The sequence below is a fragment of the Anomaloglossus baeobatrachus genome, chromosome 2, assembly GCF_048569485.1.
Source record: "Anomaloglossus baeobatrachus isolate aAnoBae1 chromosome 2, aAnoBae1.hap1, whole genome shotgun sequence".
Lineage (NCBI taxonomy): Eukaryota > Metazoa > Chordata > Amphibia > Anura > Aromobatidae > Anomaloglossus > Anomaloglossus baeobatrachus.
The window spans coordinates 168,279,173-168,304,619 of NC_134354.1; the positions used below are offsets into that span (position 1 = coordinate 168,279,173).

Sequence of the window (25,447 nt, forward strand, 5' to 3'; positions counted from 1 at the left end):
ATTTGTTGTCTCTTTTGTGGATGGCGACCATGTTATACATGACTGCGTGAAGTCTACCAAAGTAGTACATCAGCTAAGTTTACACAAGACATGGTGTCTTCAGTTTACACAAACAATGAACAATTCATTCTAGAAATGTATGAGCAGCACAGCATCTCCACTTTCTAATGCCATTTTATTATTTTTTTTACTCTTCAGCTCATGAAGATGTGATGTTAAATATTTCTGATTTTATCCGAACATTTTCTATTGTATTCTAGAAAGTTTTTTTTTCCCCCATACACATTATAATCATCTGAGATGCTGGTATATAACATTACGATGGAGAGGAGATGGTAACTAAATTTGGCTACCTGGATGCACTTTTTTTCCCTTGCTTAGTGTTCTATTTTTTCTTCATCTCTGAGGCGGGCATGAAACAAAATGTCACTTTCCTTAAAGTCTTTTGCTGATCGACTGAGACTACAATAGTCCATGTATTTTGTTATGTATTTTAACAGATTCCTACTTTTGACATATTCAAGAGTGTGCACTGTATTAAATAGAAAGGGAAGATATTCCCAGGGTGATATTTTATCATTTCTTGTATAGAGGAGACCCTTTAATATCCACACAGGGATAGTTTGCTCTGTGGAATAGTTACACAAGTTAGAAGTATTTCTGAAAAGTTGTATCTTGACATTGACATATATTCTGGCCTATATTTCTCTCGACAGAGTGATGGTCCTGTAGTCTCGGCAATAAAGTACGGCAGCTTAAATTGATTTCTGCACTGAGTGCACACAGAAAACTTGGTTTATTTTACTTCTAAAAATACTTGATAAGGGTTTATGAAAGGAAGTTGACTCTTAGTGGTTATGTAAGAGTACCGCTTGAAGTAAATGTCAAATCCAAACTGTTTGTTTAGAGTGTTACATGGTCAAAACGCATAAGTATCAGTAAATTAGACTTGTCATTAGTCTTTCCATACATTCTTCATCTAACTAGGTCCAAAATCCTGTGCTGGTTAATTCCATCGTATTTGTGATTACTTATTTTACTCGCCTATACACTGTGTGCAGAATTATTAGGCAAATGAGTATTTTGATCACATGATACTTTTTATACATGTTGTCCTACTCCAAGCTGTATAGGCTTAAGAGACAACTACCAATTAAGTAAATCAGGTGATGTGCATCTCTGTAATGAGGAGGGGTGTGGTGTAATGACATCAACACCCTATATAAGGTTTGCTTAATTATTAGGCAACTTCCTTTCCTTTGGCAAAATGGGTCAGAAGAGAGATTTGACGGGCTGTGAAAAGTCCAAAAATGTGAGATGTCTTGCAGAGGGATGCAGCAGTCTTGAAATTGCCAAACTTTTGAAGCGTGATCACCGAACAATGAAGCGTTTCATGGCAAATAGCCAACAGGGTCGCAAGAAGTGTTTTGGGGAAAAAAGGCGCAAAATAACTGCCTATGAATTGAGCAAAATCAAGCGTGAAGCTGCCAAGATGCCATTTGCAACTAGTTTGGCCATATTTCAGAGCTGCAACGTTACTGGAGTATCGAAAAGCACAAGGTGTTCCATTCTCAGGGACATGGCCAAGGTAAGGAAGGCTGAAAAACCAACACCTTTGAACAAGAAACAAAGATCAAACATCAAGACTGGGCCAAGAAATATCTTAAGACTGTTTTTTCAAAGGTTTTATGGACTGATGATATGAGAGTGACTCTTGATGGCACAGATGGATGGGCCATAGGCTGGATCAGTAAACGGCAGAGAGCTCTACTCCGACTCAGACGCCAGCAAAGTGGAGGTGAAGTACTGGTATGGGCTGGTATCATCAAAGATGAACTTGTAGGACCTTTTCGGGTTGAGGATGGAGTGAAGCTCAACTCCTAGACCTACTACTAGTTTCTGGAAGACAACTTCTTCAAGCAGTGGTACAGGAAGAAGTCGGTATCGTTCAAGAAAATTATGATTTTTATGCAGGACAATGCTCCCTCACATGCATCGAACTACTCCACAGCGTGGCTGGCCAGTAAAGATCTAAAAGATGAAAAAATAATGACATGGCCCCCATGTTCACCTGATCTGAACCCCATAGAGAACCTGTTGTGCCTCATAAAATGTGAGATCTACAGGGAGGGAAACAGTACACCTCTCTGAACAGTGTCTGGGAGGCTGTGGTGGCTGCTGCATGCAATGTTGATCGTAAACAGATCAAACAACTGACAGAATCTATGGATGGTAGGCTGTTGAGTGTCATCATAAAGAAAAGTGGCTATATTGGTCACTAATTTTTTTAGTTTTGATTTTGCATGTCAGAAATGTATATTTCTAAATTTTGTGCAGTTATATTGGTTTACCTGGTGAAAATAAACAAGTGAGATGGGAATATATTTGGTTTTTATTAAGTTGCCTAATAATTCTGCACAGTAATAGTTACCTGCACAAACAGATATCCTCCTAAGATAGCCAAATCTAAAAAATCCCACTCCAACTTCCAAAAATATTAAGCTTTAATATTTATGAGTCTTTTCGGTTGATTGAGAACATAGTTCTTGGTCAATAATGAAAAAAATCCTCTAAAATACAATTTGCCTATTAATTCTGCACACAATATATATGTAATTTCCACCATTTAATATTGTAGATTTTTAGATCAGCAAAAACATATATATGAATTTTTTTTTATGTGTCATGCTTAACACGTGCTGGGCACGTTCAGACCTACAGATGTCTGATGCACAACAATAAACAAACCTAAACAACACCACAAACAAGGGGGGCACCAGGAAACAATAACAACAGTGGGCCCTGGTACTAGTAAGAGGACAGATGGACACCTCCTGTCTTACCTGGCGCTGTACCCTGCACTCCTAGCCAGACCACATATAGGTTCCTCACCTGTCGCCAAGCAAGAACACCTGAAGCCCTAAAAATTTCCTACTATAGTCCGGGCTAGGGAGTGGGAGATAAGATACACTTGACCCACCACTGCACTAATACAACAAGAGGGTAGATGAGACAAACAATCTAAATGGAGAGGATATGATTTCAGGAGAATCTATAGCAGCTCCTTCCACCAAGGTGGCTTGCTTTCAAATGGCTTTGTATAGTCAGCAAAGCTTGCTGGGAGACCTAGCTATTTAAACTCCAGGGGGTGTGGCTACAGCTGACCTGAACTACATTAGAGCTGCTGGCAGAAAAACTGACATCAACTATTTCAGAACTAAAAGAAATTAAACAACATTTAAATGCAGAGTTCAGATGGAGATGAGAAGCTCCAGACATTAAAGCTGTCACTAATCTCCAAAAACAGGGAGACAACTGTGACATTATGTGGCCAGATTTCCTTTAGTTATAGAGAGCTTCATATCCTCTGTTCGTCCATAGTGTTAAATATTAAAATTAACCTTGCCTTCAGAAACCATTTACAATTTTGCTCTATGCTCTTATTGAGCTCACTATATAGGTGATATGCAGTAAGCTCCTTTTAGTAAATATCTTTGAAGGGAATGTGGAGCTTTATAGTGTAAGTAACAAACCCTAAGCACAATTTCATGCAGTGTGATAATAAAAGATTTCTGTACCAGTTTTACTTGGTATTTGAAGACTGGTATTCACTTTAAAGAATTCTTGTAGTTTCACATACCTATTTAGAAAAGTTGTCATGTTTTAGTAATAACACATCAGCAGGCGCTTTCTATAAAGTTTAGTCACCACTGAGCTAGTGAGTGGTGACCAGCTGCTATGATGTCTTTCATACACAGGAACATCAAGGTTTCTTTTAGAACATGCCCAGAAGCAGCGTCCTGGAGGCCATTATACAGCAGTACTGAACTAAGTAGCTGTGAATCCAGATATGGAGCAGACACATGGCAATAATCTATTTGTTGGGGCTTCTTCTCACTCTGCTCCTCCATCCCCCCTTTTCTATCACCTTTATTATGTGTCAGTAATCTGTTCCCTCAGTGCATTGAAAATTAATTTATCTTGAGCAAGACAGAGTTTAGCAGGTTTTTTGGGTTTTTTTTTTTTTACAGAAAATATTGAGTTCAAAATGCAGATAAGAGGATAAAAAGTGGCTCATAATGGAGAAAGTAACATACTTCTATAAGTTATCATACAAAGTTTCCTACATTTGCTAGATCTATTGCAAAGTGGTCATTTAAATCCTCTCCATTCTGTCATTTACAAAAAACATTGTAGTCAGATTTATATTCTAAAGTTATCAGGTTTTGTAAAAATATTGTATTAGTATAGGGTAGAAAGACACTATAAAAAGACCTTGTTAAAGTTAATTGCAATTTAATCTGAGAGCAGCAAAATGTAGAAGAGAGCCTGATTGCTACTTGCTCTGCACCTTGTTGTAGTTTCAATACAATCAGTGTTTTATTAGCAGGAGATTATCACAAGAAGACTACCTGTCCTATGCTAGGCAGTCCAGCTTATCTATGTAAGCACACCCCCATGATTGATTGATGGCTTACTGGCAATGTACAGTGTATACAGGAAGCTGTGTTTTATGGCATTCATAGCACTACACAATTGACAGCAAAGAAAACAGAGATTTTATCAACACTGCGCCAAGCAGAAAAGTAAGTGACTGTGCAGTGCCCAGAGAAGGGGGTGCTCGGTCCCGGGAAGTAACAAATGGGAATGTCACTTTGGTGGCCGTTGCCCGGTCCCGTGCCCTGGGCCCCTTTTGCTAATGGGGGGTATTTACAGGGGAGATAAGAGTTTTTATCATGTGATGCCACCTGCGGATTGCAGTTAGGGATGGAGAACCGCCACTGTTGTACGTGGGTACTCCCAGAGCTGATGGTAGTGGCAGCTGTGATGGTAGGCGCTCTGCATGTAGGGCTGTACCTGGGAGATGTAGTGGGGCAATAACGGAGACCACACCAGGTTGTCTTGAACAGTCTCTACTCACTGTGGACCCTTCCTTGGAGGACCAGTGCTAATATCGTGATCCAGGTTGCTCTGTCCCCGGCACTCTCTGTAGATTGAGTCCCCATAGCGTGGAGTGTTTTGGGACCCCCGACTGTCCTTTTTGGGGTACAGTCTCCTTCTCCGTACGGTGGGCAGTGCGGACCCTGCGGGGAGGTAAGCATCCGAACCCCGATCCTAGTTTACTGCTGATGCCCCCAGATTATTTGGTTCGGTGAAGTCTGAGAAGGTGTCCTCACCGGTCAGGTATTTGCCAAACAGTGTAAAACTTGCGCTTGACCCAGGGCCCTGTGCCCAGTGCGTACTCCGGTCCCAGTGGTATCTCAGTACCCGTCCTGGCGACCTCTCTCCTGTGCTCCTGGGTCACCGCTGCACGTACCCAGCTCACGCACGTCCGCACACCTTTACTGTGTCCTCCTGTCTCTAGACTACTCCCTGGACTGCTGACCCCTCCCACAAGGCTGGCTATACCCAGGGACTCGTTCCCATGGCGACCATCCCCTCACATGGTTAACCCTCTATGCCCAGGTGTGGAAAGGAGAACTAGGATTTTGGTCATGTTTGGGTGGAATCGGCACTGGTACTCCAGGTCCCATGGGGTAGGTCCTGCATCCCCAAGAGGATGCAGTTCCCTGTAGTGCCCTGAGGGTCTCAGGGGCGCTACAACTATAATCGCTGGAAATGAGCTCTCTGCCCCTACATTATGCTGCTCTCAGATAATAAAAACCTGCTGTCAGATTCCCTTTAAAGGGAACCTGTCAGGTCCTCTATGTCCTCCAACCAAGCAGCATTCATACCTATATGCCCAAATCCCCTGCTAACCACCCTCATATAATGCTATGCGCTGATATGAATGTTTAAAAAAAAAATAACAAAACAACTTAGGCTAAGTTCACATTTCCGTTGATTTGTATCAGTCACATGCGTCGCTTGACGCATGTGACTGATGCGCTGTTCAACGCTGTACAACGGATGACAAAGAACAGAATTCTTTGTCGGATTCCGTTGTGTGCGGGGGGCGGAGTTCGGGGGCAGAGCCGAGCGGGGGGCGGGGCCAGGCGCTGAGGATGTCAGTGGAAGTGCTGCGGTCTGCATGGCTGGGGACAGGTGAGTGTATCTGTGAGTGAGTGAGTGTGTGTATGTGCATGTATGTATGTATGTATGTATGTATGTATGTGTGTGCACATGCAAAGTGCGGGAGGGGGCGGAGCCGAGCGGGGGGCGGGGCCAGGCGCTGAGGATGTCAGTAGAAGTGCTGCGGTCTGCATGGCTGGGGACAGGTGAGTGTATGTGTGAGTGAGTGAGTGTATGTGCATGTATGTATGTATGTATGTATGTATGTATGTGTGTGTGTGTGTGCACATGCAAAGTGCGGGAGGGGGCGGAGCCGAGCGGGGGGCGGGGCCAGGCGCTGAGGATGTCAGTAGAAGTGCTGCGGTCTGCATGGCTGGGGACAGGTGAGTGTATGTGTGAGTGAGTGAGTGAGTGTATGTGCATGTATGTATGTATGTATGTATGTATGTATGTATGTGTGTGTGTGTGTGCACATGCAAAGTGCGGGAGGGGGCGGAGCCGAGCAGGGGGCGGGGCCAGACGAGGGTGTCAGTGGCAGTGCTTGTCTGCATGGCTGGGGACGTGTGTGTGTGTGTACATACATGTGCGGAGTGCGGGAGGGGGCGGGGCCGAGCGGGGAAGTGTCGGCCTCCCTGCACACGTAACCAGCCTAAATATCGGGTAACAGCAAAGCACCCGATGTTTACCTTGGTTACCCGATATTTACCTTGGTTACGGGCCTACACCGCTTAGCGCTGGCTCCTTGCACCGTAACCAGGGTAAATATCGGGTAACCAACCAAAGCTGGTGACGTGTGCAGGGAGCCAGAGAGCATGCGCAGCGAAATCCGACGGATCTCGCTGCTCAAAAAACGTTACATGCTGCGTTCCCCCCGCCCGGCGGTCAGTCGTTCCACGACTGATCAGTCGGGCGGAGGGTGCAACGCAGCATCATCAGTCACAATCCGCTGCTCATACAAGTCTATGGGAGCAGCGAAATCCGCTAAACGGATTCCGTTGTTTACAAGAGCAGCGGATTGTGACTGATAGATTTTAGCGGAAATGTGAACTTAGCCTTATAAACCTCGCTGTCCCTATGCTAATTGGACTTCTGATTAGTCGCAGGGGCATTATACCCCGACTTGTCGGCCTTTTTTCATGTTATCACACCTCTGTGGGTGTGATAACATGATTTACACAAGCTAGAGATCAAAAAGGGCTAACTAGTCAGGGGAATTAAAGCCCCTGTGACTAGTCAAGGCGCTAATTAGCATAGGGCCAGGGAGGTTTATAAGTCGTTGTTTTAAACATTCATAATAGTGAATAGTATTAAACAGGGCTGGTTAGGGAGGGAATTTGGGCACACAGGTATAAATGCTGCTGGGTTGGAGGGTAAAGGGGACTTGACTGGTTCCCTTTAACTAATGCAACTTTTAAAGGTAATATGTCACCAGGATTTTGCCACTTAATCTGAGAGCAGGATACCGTAGGGGCAGAGATTCTGATTCCAATGGTGTGTCACTTACTGGGCTGATAGTGTAGTTTTGATAAAATCCCTAATTATCAGCAATAGATTATCATTTGAGGACTCCTTGATGTGCTGCCCAGTAGTCCAGCAGATTCATGAGCTCTGTATAAGTTCTTAATCTGCAGCAGAGAAAACATTGAGTTTATCAAAATGACAGCAAAAAGCTCAATAAGTGACACATCGCTGGAATCAGGGTCTCTGTCTCTACATTATGCTGTTCTCAGGTGGGAGAGCAAAAAACTAAGTGACGGATTCCCTTTAAGGCTGGAAACACATCTATGCGAGAAAAATTGGTCCGACTGGGCTGAAAAAAAAACTCTGCTGATTTTAGTTCACGTTGGGTCCAAGTGCAACGCAAGTGCGATGCTTTATCTGAATAAATTAATGATTTTACTAGCGTGTGTAATGCGTGTGTAATGCGTATTTTTTACTATGTCATCTGCCATTCAGCTCTGCTACATGGCCGCTGACAGCAGACACAGACAACCATGTAGCAGAGCTGAATGGCAGATGACAGCAGATGCAGACAGAGCCGCACGATCAGAATGAACTCGGGTTAACTTCACCCGACTTCATTGTCATGCTGCGCCTCTGTCTGTGCCACGTCCTGATTAGCGGTCACCAGTGAAGGACTCACCGGTGACCGCTAATCCCCTGAGTGACTGAAGTTAGCAGCCCTCTCTCATACTAACCGATCCCCGGCGCGGTGCTGCACGGCATTCACACTGCTGCGGCGGCTTTAACTATTTTGAAAAAGCCAGCCGCTCATTAAACAATCTCGTATTCCCTGCTTTACCCGCCCACAGGCGCCTATGATTGGTTGCAGTGAGACACGCCCCCACGCTGAGTGACAGGTGTCTCACTGCACCCAATCACAGCAGCCGGTGGGCGTGTCTATACTGTGCAGTGAAATAAATAATTAAATAATTAAAAAAAACGGCGTGCGGTCCCCCCCAATTTCAATACCAGCCAGATAAAGCCATACGGCTGAAGGCTGGTATTCTCAGGATGGGGAGCTCCACGTTATGGGGAGATCCCCAGCCTAACAATATCAGCCAGCAGCCGCCCAGAATTGCCGCACACATTAGATGCGACAGTTCTGGGACTGTACCCGGCTCTTCCCGATATGCCCTGGTGCGTTGGCAAATCGGGGTAATAAGGAGTTATTGGCAGCCCATAGCTGCCAATAACTCCTAGATTAATCATGTCAGGCGTCTATGAGATACCTTCCATGATTAATCTTTAAGTTACAGTAAATAAACACACACACCTGAAAAATCCTTTATTAGAAATAAAAAACACTGTTGGAGGATCCAGCGGTGGCCGCAGGTAACCTCAGTGACAGCTCAGCTGATCGCGATACTCACCTCAGTTGCTGCATGGAGCTGACAGGAGCGGCGGTGTCTTCTGCAGCTCCTGCTACCTTCATGCAGCAGAGCTGGAAGCAACGCTGGACCATCCTGGATTACGCCGGATATGGAGGGCTTTTTGGGGCTTATTAAATTGTTGAACCAGGGAATTTGTTAGTGTTTTTTATTTCTAATAAAGGTTTTTTTCGTGTGTGTGTGTGTGTTTATTTACTGTAACTTAAAGATTAATCATGGAAGGTATCTCATAGACGCCTGACATGATTAATCTAGGACTTATTGGCAGCTATGGGCTGCCAATAACTCCTTATTACCCCGATTTGCCAACGCACCAGGGCAAATCGGGAAGAGCCGGGTACAGTCCCAGAACTGTCGCATCTAATGTATGCAGCAATTCTGGGCGGCTGCTGGCTGATATTGTTAGGCTGGGGGCTCCCCATAATGTGGAGCTCCCCATCCTGAGAATACCAGCCTTCAGCCGTATGGCTTTATCTGGCTGGTATTAAAATTGGGGGGGACCGCATGCCGTTTTTTTTAATTATTTAATTATTTATTTCACTGCACAGTATAGACACGCCCACCGGCTGCTGTGATTGGGTGCAGTGAGACACCTGTCACTCAGCATGGGGGCATGTCTCACTGTAACCAATCATAGGCGCCTGTGGGCGGGTAAAGCAGGGAATACGAGATTGTTTAATGAGCGGCCGGCTTTTTCAAAATAGTAAAAGCCACCGCAGCAGTGTGAATGCCGTGCAGCGCCGCGCCGGAGATGGGGGAACAGTGAGTATGAGAGAGGAGGGGAAAATGACCGACAGACTGTGAGAGAGGGACAGAGATAGTGACGGACCGACAGAGAGAGAATAGAGACCGAGAGGGAGAGACTGACTGACAGAGAATAGTGATTGACAAACATTGTGAGACATCACTCGTTTCTAGTGTTTTAGGAAACATGCGAGAAATGTATTTAGAAAATCGGATGACACTAGGATGGTGTGAGTGCCGTCCCGTGACATCCGATTATTTACACGCTCCCATAGACTTGCATTGGAGAGACTCGCAGTAGAAACTCGCAAAAAAGCAGCATGCTGCGATTTTTTTCTCAGTCCGATTTGGACTGAGAAAAAAATCGCAAATGCAAGCTGAATCATTCACTAACATGTGTCCGATTCCAATGCGAGATTTTCTAGCATTGCTCTACTGCGAGAAACTCGCAAGTGGGAAGCAGCCCTAAATTTTAGCTGCAGTGTTCCTATGCTACAGTTTCCAAAACTAGAATATTTTTCTCACTGGATAATGCAGGATACTACTGTAGGTACTATTACCAAGAAATGCAATAAATTGGGCAAAATATATATTATCCAATTTGCAATACAAAAACACAACACGACGAATACTGTATGGTTCCTACAGCAGAAACGTTTTCTCAATTTCCTCAATTTTTAAAAGCAGTGTAATGGCTTTATGCGAGGTGACAGCTGGACTTATGGGAATAACCTTTTGCATGCCTATTTAGCAGTGAGACGGAGTGGTGCGACTGACATAAATCAGCAGGTTCTAGGCATAAAATAATGAGTACGTTAGCAGCAGAGCACACCTAAAGCAATATAACAATGTATATACTGAGCTAAGTGGTCACTTACTCTTCTTCCCTTCGAATGTTAACTGGATATGGCAAGACCAAAAACATCAAATATATGAGATGCTGCTAGGAATCAGGCTGTACTGTATTCTACTTGATATGTCACTTAATGGTCATCTAGGCTCTTTTTTTTAAGGACTTAAGGGCGCTTTACATGCTGCGACATCGCTAGTGATTGCTCCTGCCCCCGTCATTTGTGCGGCACGGGCAAATCGCTGCCCGTGTCGAACAATATCGCTAGGACGCGTCAAACGGATTTACCTTCCTAGCGACGTCGATGTGGGTGGCGAACAACCTCTTTTTTAAGGGGGCGGTTTGTGCGGTGTCACAGTGACATCACACAGCAGGCCACCAATAGAAGCGGAGGGGCGGAGAGCAGCCGCATTCACGTCACTCCCACCTTGTTGCTGGAGGACGCAGGAACGCTGTTGTTTGTAGTTCCCGGGGTGTCACACGTAGTGATGTGTGCTGCTTCAGGAACGACAAACAACCTGCGTCCAGCATGAGCAACGACGTGTCAACGATCAACGATTTGGTGAGTATTTCTGATCGTTAGCGGTCGCTCGTAGGTGTCACATGCAACGACGTCGCTAACAAGGCTGAATGTGCGCCACGAATTCCGTGACCCCAACGATATCTCGTTAGCGATGTTGTTGCGTGTAAAGCGGCCTTTAGGCACATGTGGCGGGTTTGGGGTTATTTTTGGCATTTTTTTCATGAATTTCTATTTGTTTTAATCAATAAAAGCAAGGAAAAATCATCCCAGCAAAGTCTAATACCAGCAAAGAATCGTGACTTGCTGTGCATGCACTGCTTCTTTTTTACTTGCAGACTTTGTTGCTGGAAAAAAAAAGCAGCATGTCAATTGTTTATGCGATTATTTCTTGCATTTCTATATTCCCCTGAGATGCTTTATTTCTACAGGGGATTATAGGGCAGCACTTTGCCTTACATACTGTACATACAGCATGGTCTGTGAGGCTCTCCGTAGCTCAGTAACCTGGGGTCATCATGGTGATGACCCAGGTTTACTATGGCAGCGATCGAGTCCCTGTGATCGCATTGTAGGGACCAGATTGCTAGGAAGAGGTAAGCGATTCCTCTCTCTGCCTCCTGAATGCTGCGATCGCATTGATCACAACAGTCAGGGGGTTAAACTGCAGGAAGCGGCACGGTCACCACTTCGGCCAGTGAGAGCTGTGTCCTGGCTGTAACATCACTTGGAGATCCGGGGGCGATCATGTGGGTACAGCGCCTGAACTCCCACAATCACCATGACTAAAAAAAAGCACAAAAAGAAGCAGGAAAAAACGCACAAACGTAAGAAAAACGTGTGTTATTTCTGTTCCGGTTTTCCAGCGAAAACATGCAGAAAAGAACCACATGAAATAAAGCAAAGTGGGCACATAATCTTAAAATCCCCTTCTGTTCATTAAATCCATTGCCCTGTAAAGCTGGATGAAAATTAGCTATATCATTCTGTGATTTCAAAATCCAGCCCTACGCAGCGTCAGCAATGATATGGATTTTCACACTTACCTTTCCATTGCTCGGAGGGGGGTTAAACCTCTTTGCACATACAAGAAAAGCATCAGGCTGAGGTTTGCCATTTTTCACATCTGGGTCGTCTCCAAGCACAATATGACGGAATAAATTGAAGAATTCTTTGTGCCTACTTGTTTTCATTTCAAATGTCACTCTGGCTGAGCTGGTGGCAACAGCCATTGGGATGTTGTGCTTATTCAGATGGTAGATTAACTTTCCAACCCCTGTGACAGAGGAAGAGAGAGAAAATAAATGAGAAATGCAAAGATTACATGATAAAGCTTGTCCATACTATCATTGATAGCAGATAATAATAATATGTGACAGTTTCTGAGAAAATAAAGTTTTGGAGATCACTGTTATTATCTGTGCAAAACAATGAGATTGTAGAAAGAGGAATGACTCCACCGTACCCTGCTCTCTAGACGCAGAGCACAGATATCAGAGCGTCCATGTGGATTAACCCTCAAATACTAGACCTGCGCGCTAGATTCATACAGCAAAAAGCCATTTACACTTCTCAACACTGACATTGTAACGCCCAGAAGAAACAGAGGTGTAATTATGAAAGTCACAGAACTGATAGATGTGTTAATGATATGCAAATGCAGAAAAAAAATGGAATCAAAACATCTTAATTTATTCATCATCCAGGTAGAATACAATGCGCAGAAATACACGCACTTACCTCCTTGGCATGATGTCATTGAGGTTACTAAAGGTTGTAGAATGTTCTGCCATGCGAAATCTATTTGGTTCACAAATCATCAAGATCCACTGCTGGCAGTTCCTTTTGCCAAGAATGTTACAGATGTTTTCAATGGGAGACAGGTAAGGAGATGCTGAGGGGCCAGATAACATGTTTTGGCCATGTAGGCTGCTCACAGTAGCATGAGCAACATAATGTCTTGTATTGCTATGTTAGAAAATGGCTCTAGGGACACTTTCGAGAAATGGCAGTACCACTAGTTACACTAAATCAATCCAATGCCAAACTGTTATTTTACCTGGAATGAAGACTAAAAGGGGTTGTCCACTGTACATTCCACGTCAAAACATAATTCGGAGATAAGGATCACAGTGATGGCTCGTAGTGATATATTCTCTACTGCAAGTGGAATTTCAGGCCACATACCAAACCAAAGGCATTGAATAGTATATACACCAACCATAGGAAAATGTTTGCACGACATTGCGCTATGAGTCAGATGTCAAGCTACAGGTGTTCTATTGACCTCACACAATTGCTCTCAAAGTCTATCATGGTGCAGAGCAGGGCAGCAACAGAAGCTATAATAGGGCTATCCTCTTCAGTAATAAGTCCCACTTTGGTCTTGGATTCAATGATAACCTGAGATTGGTCTGGACAATGTGTGGGCAAAGCCATAAAGAGGTCTTCCTGAGGGAAAGTGAAAACAGCAGGCTACATGTTGATTGTGCTAATGTGAGAAGCTTAAGTGGCCAAAAACAAGTGTCAATATGTCGCGGGCGGGGAGGGGACGCTGCGCTCACCCACTGCTCGGGTCCGGCTGCTGCTGCTGCTGCTCGGTGGTGGCTCGAGCGGTGGGCCGGATTCCGGGGACTCGAGCGGCGCTCCTCGCCCATGAGTGAAAGGGAGGGGGGTGGTTTGGTTTAGGGATATTGTCCGTGACGCCACCCACGGTTGTGGTGAGGTTGTGACACCACCGCTGCTCTGGACGGGGATCCCGGGAGCGGTGATAGGGAGCAGCTTGGATGTTGTTTTCTCCCCTCCGTGGGTAGGGGGGTTGGTTGTCCCGGGGCCCGGTGAGGGGTAGGGATGGCAGGCGGGTTATGGGGCCTGGTGAGGTGCAGGGTCGCGGGGGCAGCGCTGTGCCGCACGGCACGGTGGTACTCACTCAGCCAATGATGAATGCAAAGTCTCCGGTAAAACAAATGGCTGGATGGACGGGTCCCACAGACAGCTGCGGTAGCTCTCCCGGTAGGTTGATGGTGACTGCCTTTCCCTGCACCTGTGTTGTGTTTACGGTTCCAATGGCTTCCCACCGGTAACCCGCTCCCCAGCTTGGATGGATGCTGAGGGAGCCCCTTTTGCCCGCAGGCTCTGGCCCTGGGAACTGTAGCCTTGGCGGTGACTGTGTTTCCCTTTACGGTGTGAGCTGTTGCCTTCAATCGGGTCTTGACTGCTGGGAAACCCCGGAGGTTCCCTTCGCTAACGGATTTGACCAGTTTTACGGCGACTCCTAGCCTGGTCGGGGTCCATAAGCCCTGCCGAATGGTGCTGGCTTCTCTTTGCTCCCCGATCCGGTACCGTCAGGCCACCGCCCGTCCCCAGTCCTTACGGTTCGCTCCAATCAGCCTCTCCTGCAGACGGTTACCACCATCTGCCAACCTTGCTGTTCCTTCAGTCTCCTCTCCTACCACTTCACTCTCTCCAACTCAAAACTAATCTCCTTTTCTTCTCCCGCCTCCAGGACTGTGAACTCCTTGGTGGGTGGGGCCAACCGCCTGGCCCACACCCTGGTGTGGACATCAGCCCCTGGAGGGAGGCAACAAGGATTTGTGTTTGACTTTTTTGTGCCTAGCAGGGGTGTGGGGTGTGTTGTTGTAGTACCTGTGACGTCCTGGCTTGTCCAGGGCGCCACAAATACATATTAGGATCTGCAGCCGTGTGTTTCATAGAGCACATCTAGGACATTATTAGCTGTCAATTACAAAGAGAGCTACCAGCAGCGGATCTTCATCATTTGCACTATGTGGCAGAACATTCCTCAGACAACCATAGCCTCATTGATAACATGTGTGTATTTCTGCATGTGACCCTGATATTTGATATTGAATAAATACAGAGGTTTTAAAAATGTTGCTTCCATTTTTCATCAATTGCAAAGCAATTGATTGTGTATTGATTCTGTGATTTACATAAGTAAAGGTTTCCCTCTTGATGTTGCAATTTCAATGTTGAGCAATGTACCTATAATATAGTAAATTAATTTTCTTAAAATGTACATGTTCTTCAGTAAAATCTTATATTATGTGGTGTTTTATGCAAATCACTAAAATCATTAAATTTTATGTTACAGATGTTTTCTTAAAATTGCTTATTATTCGCTATACACAAGATAGGGGATAACTTGCTGATTACTGGGGTTCAATATTTGGACAACGCAGTGATCCTCAGAACAGGCCTCCTTCCCCGAGAAAGGGTCTCTGAAAGCCCAAGAATGGAGCCCTGAAGAGTTCCATCCTGAATGGAGCAGAGGGGCACATGCTCCGACTCCAATATAATCACCGGCACTTCCAGAAAAAGCCAAGTTCTGTACTCAACTTTCTGATAATCCTGTAGACAAAAGAGCAAAGCTGCAATATTTAATTTGCACTGCACCAGAAAAGTCATATGTGACTTCCCAGTGCCAAATCAACTGTAAAGGACACTTTACACACAGCGACATCGCTAGCGATGTCACTGGTGAAAGCACCCGCCTGCGTCGGTTGTGCGTCACGGGCAAATTGCTGCCCGTAGCGCACAACATCGCTAGGAACAGTCACACGTACTTACCTGCCTAGCGACGTCACTGTGGCCGGCAAACCGCCTCCTTTCTAAGGGGGTGGTTCGTTTGGCGTCACAGCGATGTCACTAGGTGGCCGCCCAATAGAAGCAAAGGGGCGGAGATGAGCGGGCGGAACTTTCCGCCCACCTCCTTCCTTCCTAATTACGAGTAGCGGCAGGTACGGTGATGTTCCTCGTTCCTGCGGTGTCATACGTAGCGATGTGTGCTGCCTCAAGAACGACGAACAACCTGCGTCCTGTAACAGCAATGATAATTAGGAATAGAACGACGTGTCAACGATCAACGATAAGGTAAGTAATTTTGATCGTTAACGGTTGTTCGTGCATTTCACACGCAATGACGTCACTAACAAGGCCGGATGTGCGTCACGAATTCCGTGACCCCCAACGACATTTTGTTAGCGATGTCTTTGCGTGTAAAGCGGCCTTTAGTCCAAGCAGATGTGGAGCAGTGACAGCTTGGGTCCCCTGTTTCTTTTATGGCGACAAAGCTGCACATATAAATGTATATACATATATATTATACAGTGCCCTCTTTATATACAGAATCATCCCTTTTGGATTCTCTTATTAACTTTGCTATTTATTGTGCCCTGTCTTTATTTCATAGCATCCTCTCTTGTTAGATATAAAATGACCTGACTTCCGACAAACATGGTAAGGCTTATTTTCTAACAGAGGAGCTGATGGAGTGGTCTTCTGGTCAGATGCTAATCCATCAGCAGTCATTTTATATCTAACAAGAGAGGATTGTATAATAAAGACATGGCGCTGTGAATAACAAAAATAACGAGAATATGCTATATAAGAGATAGTGCTATACATAACAAGAGAGGACGGACACTATTTAATAAGGGACAGCCCCATACATAACTAGCGAGGATCCTCATGAGAGACAATGTTTTACATAATAAAAGGGTAAATTATGTAATTAAGGACGGCGGTTTACATAGTGACTACACTAAATACTAATGGACGGTGTATACATAATAAGGCTACATTCCTGCATCCGTGTGCAGTGTCAGTGTGCTGCCTGACTTTATTTCTCACACATTGCATAGACCCATGAAGTATGTCCTATTCCTCATAATCAGATCAGAATAGCACATGCTTTGAGTCTTGCAGATCTCATTCTCGGATCTGTGATTTTCACAGATATGTAAATGGATCTATGAAACTAGGAGTCCATATGCTGTCTAATAAAAAAAGTCGGGCAACACATGGAAATATCACACAAATGTGAGAATGTGTCCTAAGGGGTTTAACAAATAGCAGCAATACTCCAAGTCATACAGCACAGAATAAAGATTTTCACAAAGTTACTTCCCGCTGACGTCTCATCTGCTTAGTTATTTTCTCTTGTTTCTTCTCCATCTGGTCAGACCATCATGTCACCATCTTCCAGCCACGATTCGTCCTGTCACTCTTAACACCGCAGCCCCGAAAATAGCAAGGTCACGTATATTGTATATATACACTTGCCTCTTGAATAAAAAATCTCCCAGACTGCACCCCTGAATATAAATATGCACCAAACTATATATTATACAATTAGCCACTCACCATTCACAATATAAAATAATAAAAAAGCTGGCACTGTGCCCCCCATTAACTATAATCTATGTCGCCCAATAAATATAAACTTATTAGTCTCTGTGACTCTCGCTCCAATTAATTTTAATGCTACAGTGATGGCCAAAAGTATTGGCACCCCTGCAATTCTGTCAGATAATACTCAGTTTCTTCTTGAAAATGATTGCAATCACAAATTCTTTGGTATTACTATCTTCATTTATGTTGCTTGCAATGAAAAAACACAAAAGAGAATGAAACAAAAATCAAATCATTGATCATTTCACACAAAACTCCAAAAAATGGGTCAGACAAAAGTATTGGCACCCTTAGCCTAATACTTGGTTGCACAACCTTTAGCTAAAATAACTGCGAACAACCACTTCCGGTAACCATCAATGAGTTTCTTACAATGCTCTGCTGGAATTTTAGACCATTCTTCTTTGGCAAACTGCTCCAGGTCCCTGAGATTTGATGGGTGCCTTCTCCAAACTGCCATTTTAAGATCTCTCCACAGGTGTTCTATGGGATTCAGGTCTGGACTCATTGCTGGCCACTTTAGTAGTCTCCAGTGCTTTCTATCAAACCATTTTCTAGTGCTTTTTGAAGTGTGTTTTGGGTCATTGTCCTGCTGGAAGACCCATGACCTCTGAGGAAGACCCAGCTTTCTCACACTGGGCCCTACATTACGCTGCAACATTTGTTGGTAGTCTTCAGACTTCATAATGCCATGCACACGGTCAAGCAGTCCAGTGCCAGAGACAGCAAAGCAACCCCAAAACACCAGGTAACCTCCGCCATGTTTGACTGTAGGGACCATGTTCTTTTCTTTGAATGCCTCTTTTTTTTTCCTGTAAACTCTATGTTTATGGTTTTTCCCAAAAAACTCTACTTTTGTCTCATCTGCCCAGAGAACATTCTTCCAAAACGTTTTAGGCTTTCTCAGGTAAGTTTTGGCAAACTCAAGACTGGCTTTTTTATGTCTCGGGGTAAGAAGTGGGGTCTTCCTGGGTATCCTACCATACAGTCCCTTTTCATTCAGACGGATAGTACGGGTTTACACTGTTGTACCCTCGGACTGCAGGGCAGCTTGAACTTGTTTGGATGTTAGTCGAGGTTCTTTATCCATCATCCGCACAATCTTGCGTTGAAATCTCTTGTCAATTTTTTTTCCTTCCACATCTAGAGAGGTTAGCCACAGTGCCATGGGCTTTAAACCTCTTGATGACAATGCACACCGTAGACACAGGAACATTCAGGTCTTTGGAGATGGACTTGTAGCCTTGAGATTGCTCATGCTTCCTCACAATTTGGATTCTCAAGTCCTCAGACAGTTCTTTGGTCTTCTTTCTTTTCTCCATGCTCAATGCGGTACACACGAGGACACAGGACAGAGGTTGAGTCAACTTTAATCCATGTCAACTGGTTGCAAGTGTGATTTAGTTATTGCCAACACCTGTTAGGTGCCACAGGTAAGTTACAGGTGCTGTTAATTACACAAATTAGAGAAGCATCACATAATTTTTCAAATAGTGCCAATACTTTTGGCCACCCCTTTTTTTACATTTGGTGTGGAACTATATCCAATTTGGCTTTATGACAATTTTTATTTTTTTCATTGAAGACAAATTAAATGAAGATAATAATATCAAAGAATTTGTGATTGCAATCATTTTCAAGAAGAAACTGAGTATTATCTAACAGAATTGCAGGGGTGCCAATACTTTTGGCCAGCACTGTATGTGCTCACATTGCAATTTTGTAGCGGAAAATACGCAGTGTTTTACAGTTACAAGCAAAACTTTTTATTAGTATTTTATGCAGTGCTCTTCCTGCCAACACATCAGGAACTGCTGCACAATTTTATGCTGGAAATCTTGAACATGTGCACATAGCCTTAGGCGGGCTTTACACGTTGCGACATCGCTACCGATATATCGTTGGGGTCACGTCGTTAGTGATGCACATCCGGCGTCGGTAAAGACATCGTAATGCGTAAATCCTAGGTGCGACGATGAATGAGCGCAAAAGTGTAAAAAAAATCGTAGATCTGTGTCACGTCGTTCATTTCCATAATGTCGTTACTGCTGCAGATACGATGTTGTTTGTCGTTCCTTACATCTTTTTACCTGCATTCACCGGCAATGCAGAAGGAAGAAGGTGGGCGGGATGTTACGTCCCGCTCATCTGCGCCCCTCTGCTTCTATTGGCTGGCCGCTTAGTGACGTCGCGGTGATGTCGCTGTGACGCTGAACGCACCTCCCCCTTGAAGGAGGGATTGTTCGGCGGTCACAGCGACGTCGCCGACCAGGTATGTGCGTGTGAAGCTGCCGTAGCGATAATGTTCTCTACGGCAGCAAGCACCAGATATCGCATGTACGACGGGGGCGGGTGCTATCGCGCTCTACATCGCTAGCAACGTGTAAAGCCCACCTTAGTTCCTGTAATGTGTTCTCCCCCAATAATTTATCATAATTCCCTGATAGCTTCATAATGAATTGTGAGGGGGCAAGCCATAACCAGTGACATATAATAAATAGTTTGTGGGGAGGACACAATGAAGGCCAAAAAATGAATTGTGCAGTGGGGAGGATGCTATAAAAGCTATGTAATGAATTGTGGGGTGAGGAGGACACTATGATGGCCATAAAATGAATTGTGGAGTGAGGAAATGCCACAGTAAGTACGAAAAGTATTCATACCCCTTTACATTTTTCATTCTTTGTTTCATTTCAGCCATTTGGTAAATTCAAAAAAGTTCATTTTTTTCTCATTAATGTACATTCTGCACCCCATCTTGACAGAAAAAACAGAAATGTAGAAATTTTTGCAAATTTATTGAACTAAAAAAATTAAAATATCACATGGTCATAAGTATTCAGATACTTTGCTCAGTATTGAGTAGAAGCACCCTTCTGAGTTAGTACAACCATGAGTCTTCGTGGGAATGATGCAACAGGTTTTTCACACCTGGATTTGGGGATCCTCAGCCATTTTTCCTTGCAGATCCTCTCCAGTTCTGCCAGGTTGGATGGTGAATGTTGGTGGACAGCCATTTCCAGGTCTCTCCAGAGATGATCAATTGGGTTTAGGTCAGGGTTCTGGCTGGGCCAGTCAAGAAGCGTCACAGAGTTGTTCTGAAGCCACTCCTTTGTTATTTTAACTGAGTGCTTTGTGTCATTATCTTGTTGGAAGGTGAACAATGAGCCGAATGATTTTGTTCCAGGTAATCTCTATACTTGGCCGTATTCATTTTTTCTTTAATTGCAACCAGTCGTCCTGTCCCTGCAGCTGAAAAACACTCCCATAGCATGATGCCACCACCATGTTTCACTGTTGGGATTGTATTGGGCAGGTAATGAACAGTGACTAGTTTTCTCCACACATACCACTTAGAGTTATCACCAAAAAGATATATTGTCGTCTTATCAAACTAAATAATCTTATAATCTCTATGCAGGCTTTCATAAGTCTTGCACTGAGGAGAGGCTTCCATCGGACCACTCTGCCATAAAGGCCCAACTGTTGGATGGCTACAGTGATAGTTGACTTTGTGGAACTTTCTCCCATCTCCCTACTGCATCTCTTGAGCTTAGCCACAGTGATCTTGGGGTTCTACTTTACCTCTTTCACCAAGGCTCTTCTCCCACGATTGCTCAGTTTGGCTGGATGGCCAGGTCTAGGAAGTGTTTTGGTGGTGCCAAACTTCTTCCATTTAAGGATTATCGAGGCCACTGTGCTCTTGGGAACCTTGAGTACTGCAGAAATTCTTTTGTAACCTTGGCCAGATCTGTGCCTTGCCATAATTCCGTCTCCGAGTTCCTTGGGCAGCTTCTTTGATCTCATGATTCTCATTTGGTCTGACATGCACTGTGAGCTGTGAGGCCTTATATAGACAGGTGTGCGCCTTTCCAAATCAAGTCCAATTAATTTAATTAATTACAGCTGGACTCCAATGAAGAAGCAGAACCATCTAAAGGAGCATCACAAGGAAATGGACAGCCTGTGACTTAAATATGAGTGTCTGAGCAACGTGTATGAATACTTAAGGCCAAGTGATATTTTAGTTTTTCATCTGTATGTCAAAATGCCCTGCCTAATCAGCCCTGTGTAAGATGTTATTCACTAAAATTAATGTTTAAAAAAAGGATGTTTAAAGTGTGCGGTTTCTATGGTAATTATGGCCTTGACTAGTGTATAGGGCCTTGTTTCCCCAGACTAGTCGGCCTTTTTTCCATGTTAACACACCGCTATGGGCATAATAACATGATTTCCACAATCCGCGTCACCGCCAGCCCCTAGAAATTTTGCACATGCCTGCGGCTGTGTTCACTCACATTGAATCTCATCTGAAGTCGGGTGTATGTGTCCTGGCTTCAGAGAGGCGCACTGAGCATGATCAGAAGTGCAGAAGCTGTTCTTCTGATCATGCGCAGTGCACTTTTCTGAAGCTGGGATGTGTACACCGGACTTCAGATGAGATTCAATGTGAGAGAATACAGCCGTGCACATTCACAAAATTTCCAGGGGCTAGTAGTGACACTGGCTTGTGGAAATCATGTTATTATGGCCACAGGGGTGTGATCACACGGAAAAAGGACCGACAAGTCTGGGAAAGCAATGCCCTATCAAATAGTCACACGCAGAATAAACATAGAAACAGCTCAGGTTATTAGTCCTTATTTTAAACATTCATTTTAGTGAAAAGCATTACACAGGGCTGGTTAGGCAGGGCATTTTGATATACATATCTACAGATATAAATGCTGCTGAAGGACATAGGAGGAAGGACATAGGAGGACCTGTCAGGCTTTGAAATTCACATATAATGTCCACCCCCCATTCTCACGTTCATCATAAGGCCCTGAAGCCCCTCTTCCACCGTCTTGTGATCCCAATCCTTGCCCTTCTTATTGTCACCTCCTTAGTCTATTAGAAAATAAAAAAAGTAAATAAACTTCACCTCTCCATATGGGCTCCCACAGCACAACTTCCTATCCTGCCGGGCACTTTTGAAATGACACAGGTGCGTGCGCCGTACTGATGTTATCAGGGTGTATGCATCTGTGTCACAGAGAAAGTGCCAGGCAGGGAACAGTGAACAGATTCCTGAGTTCCACTGACTACACTGTGCGGAGCTCTCCGCTGCAGGATCGCTCCCTGCCTGGCAAGCTGCATATGATGAGGGCAATATGGCCAGGGGTCTTCCGAAGCTTAAAGCTTTGGGCAACAGGTCAGATTCCCCTCATTATTACCTGGCCAGCAATGGCGCCCTGAACCTCTGGGCCCCGATGCAGCTGCACTGGCGGTATGTCTGCCACTGAGTCCAAGGTTCCAAGAGACAAATACGTGACAATATTCTGATCACCCTGGGTGCCGCAGTCTAACAGTGGTTGTCTTTGATAGGGTTCTTTCTATACATTACCTAAATAGCATGCCTATAAGTAGCCAGCTGGCATGCCATTCAATCAATATCTACTACAAGTATACATGTGAAAAAATACACATATTCAGAAGTTATACAAGATAAAAATGAGAAAAAAATGTGAATAATAGAGCCTTAGGAAATTTAGTCTTTCTTGAGTAGTTATGCTTTGTTAACCTTTCTAGATATAAATTTCCATGACACCTTGCTGCTTTTGGCATTTTTATTTACGATATGTCAGCTTCAGGAAGATCAGTTGTTAAAGCAGCTCAATAACAAAACACAACATTTAAATGACTATAACAATAAAATATATGAATATTTTACTGAATGGAGCAGCAATGTCTGACATTGCGGATAAGTGAGCTCTCCTACTATTAAAATGAGCAGGTTAAAGCTCTGACACATTACTGCAACACATGAGTTTTAATATAATATAATATAATCTATATTCTATTTTTTGTGACACCCACATAATATTGTAAAGTTTGTGAGTGCAGATCATGATGCCCTGTTTATGCAACCATTCAACTCATCTGTTCATACCCCATGTCAGAATACGTCCCCTCAGCCTTATTTAAAGGAAACCTGTCACTTCCTTTTTTGATGTTAAACTCAATGTCTTTTTAGTGATACAATTTGCATCACTAACATGTTTTTTTCAAACAAAAAATGTAATATGTGCACATGCTCCAGGCCTTCTCTCGTCTGCTTGGGAGCGCACACTCTAAGCATTCCCCTGTGTTACCGCCTTTCCTGTGCTCCCGCCGCCCTCAAGGAGACGTGAGACAGCCCAGAGTATGTGTACATATGAAATGAAGGTGAGGACGTACACTCAGATTCTGTGCGCATGCTCGGGCAGCTGACGGACAGTTGTGGTACAATGCACAAGAGCAGGATTATTTGTCAGATTGCCGTGATGGTAGACTAGTCACAGCCATCAATTGCAATAAGGGGGTGTGCATAATTTGAAGAAGCACCATGACTGAACTGAAGATAAGCGCCACCCCTATGACTATAAGAGAAGGTATGTAATGCATTAACATGAGTATAAAAAGTGTTTGGGGTTTATTTTTTTTTTAGAAATATGGGGAACTTTTATTTTGAAAAAAAACAGGTTAGTGATGCACATCGCATTACTAACAAGAAATTGGGGGCAGATTAATATAAAAAAAGGATGTGACAGGTTCCCTTTAAGTTAACAGAAAGGACATACATAAACACATCAGAGTAGGTTTACAGATAAAGAATCTGTACAATCTGTACAAATATTGTTCATAACCCTGCATAGTGAAATGATTCCCAACAGACTATATTCTTTAACCCATTCTGCGACTCACGCCAAAGGAAGTGATTTAGTTCAAACATATTAAATGACAAGAAAATTATTTAGTTCAACCATATTAAGTGACAAAATTAAAGACGATTTCCATAGTAATAATTATGTAACTGATCCTCATTGTATTCCCTGCAGAAAATATGACGCACACACTGTCCCTCTTATTGTATATACCCTCCACACTGCCGTCTTTCCATGCTGGGCTCCATATTCGCACTGTGTACCCCCTATACTGCCCAGTTTCTATATTGTGCCCCATCACACTCCTTCTCCTTCTCAACATACTGTCCCATCCTTGCTGTGGTCTCACATTGTCCCCCCATGCTGTCCCGTTTCCCTACCGACCCACACTACCAAGTTTCTATTCTGTGACCCATCACATTTTTCTCATCCCATATTGTCTCTTCACTACCACCACTCTCATCTTCCCCTTGCTCCCCAAACTGTGTCCTCAAATTTTCTTCTCCCTGTTTCTCCCCATACTGTGTCAAATACAGTATACATTCCCCCTATCCTCTCTGTCAAATACTGTGTACTTAAACATCTGCCACCCTTCCCCTAATTATAATAAATCTTCAGTGTCTTCAGCTTCACTGGAGCACTTTCCACCAATGCTCCACCGGAGCCGAAGAGTGACATCAACAGCGTGATCAGTAGACCTGATCATGCTGCTGAAACTGTCCTGACCCGGAAGTGCCGGCGGTTAGGGCATCAGTTTCTCTAAAGCAGCTTTCTCTGAGTTGCTGCACTTTCTCAGAGGCAGCTCTTAGAGATTGTCCGACTCTCAAATATGGGAGCGCGGCAAAATACACCTGCTAGAGAGATGCCTCTTACAGTCCGACAGTGGCCCCCCTGCCGGCCTTGGCAAATGAACCACCTTCTCCCCCCTCCAGATATGCTACTGCATCCTTTATATTTCAAGAAGTTCCCTGCTTTTAGTGCCTTTTTTTTATTTCTTTAGCATTCCCTTCAATCATGTTTTTCTTCTGTTTCGAAGGTAATGGTTTCAGAAGACTTGTATTTACAGCTACATTAAAAGGAACATGGCTTTGTCTGCCAATATTATACACATCAATAAACAGGCATTTATAATAACGCATACCGTACAATTTTCAGAATACCTGGCATTAGGGATGCAGTTGGAAAAAGCTTCTCCTGCTTAATTCGACTTTCATTCAGTAATTCTTCAGCAGTAATAGGAAGGTCGAGAACATCACGGATAATTTGGGCTGCCGGCAATGCTTTTTCCCCCATGACTAAGGATTTCACATCCCAAGTGTATTTTTTTCCAAATTGGTCACAGATTTCTTGAAAAACCACTGTGTAAAGACGCTCTGTATCTGAAAAGCAAGGCATGTAAAAGCATTAAGATGGATTACTTGTATTGGTACAGTGGGAGTTTGTTAGTAAAAAAAGGAAAAAAACTACAATAAAAATCCCGTAATCAGTCATTATTGACAAGTTAGAGGTGCCATACTGTCAAATAGTATGG

At 44.0% G+C, this 25,447-nt stretch overlaps 1 protein-coding gene across 1 annotated transcript in view; it reads right to left on the reverse strand.

Annotated features, from left to right (window-relative positions):
- The window catches only part of PUDP (pseudouridine 5'-phosphatase), a 449,753-nt gene that overhangs the window by 277,373 nt on the left and 146,933 nt on the right, over positions 1-25,447 (reverse strand). The window contains exons 2-3 of the mRNA XM_075335481.1: positions 25,077-25,295; positions 12,064-12,293 (exon numbers count right to left, since the gene is read on the reverse strand). Of these exons, the coding sequence (XP_075191596.1) occupies positions 12,064-12,293; positions 25,077-25,295 (449 nt within the window). The remainder of the gene's footprint in view (positions 1-12,063; positions 12,294-25,076; positions 25,296-25,447) is intronic.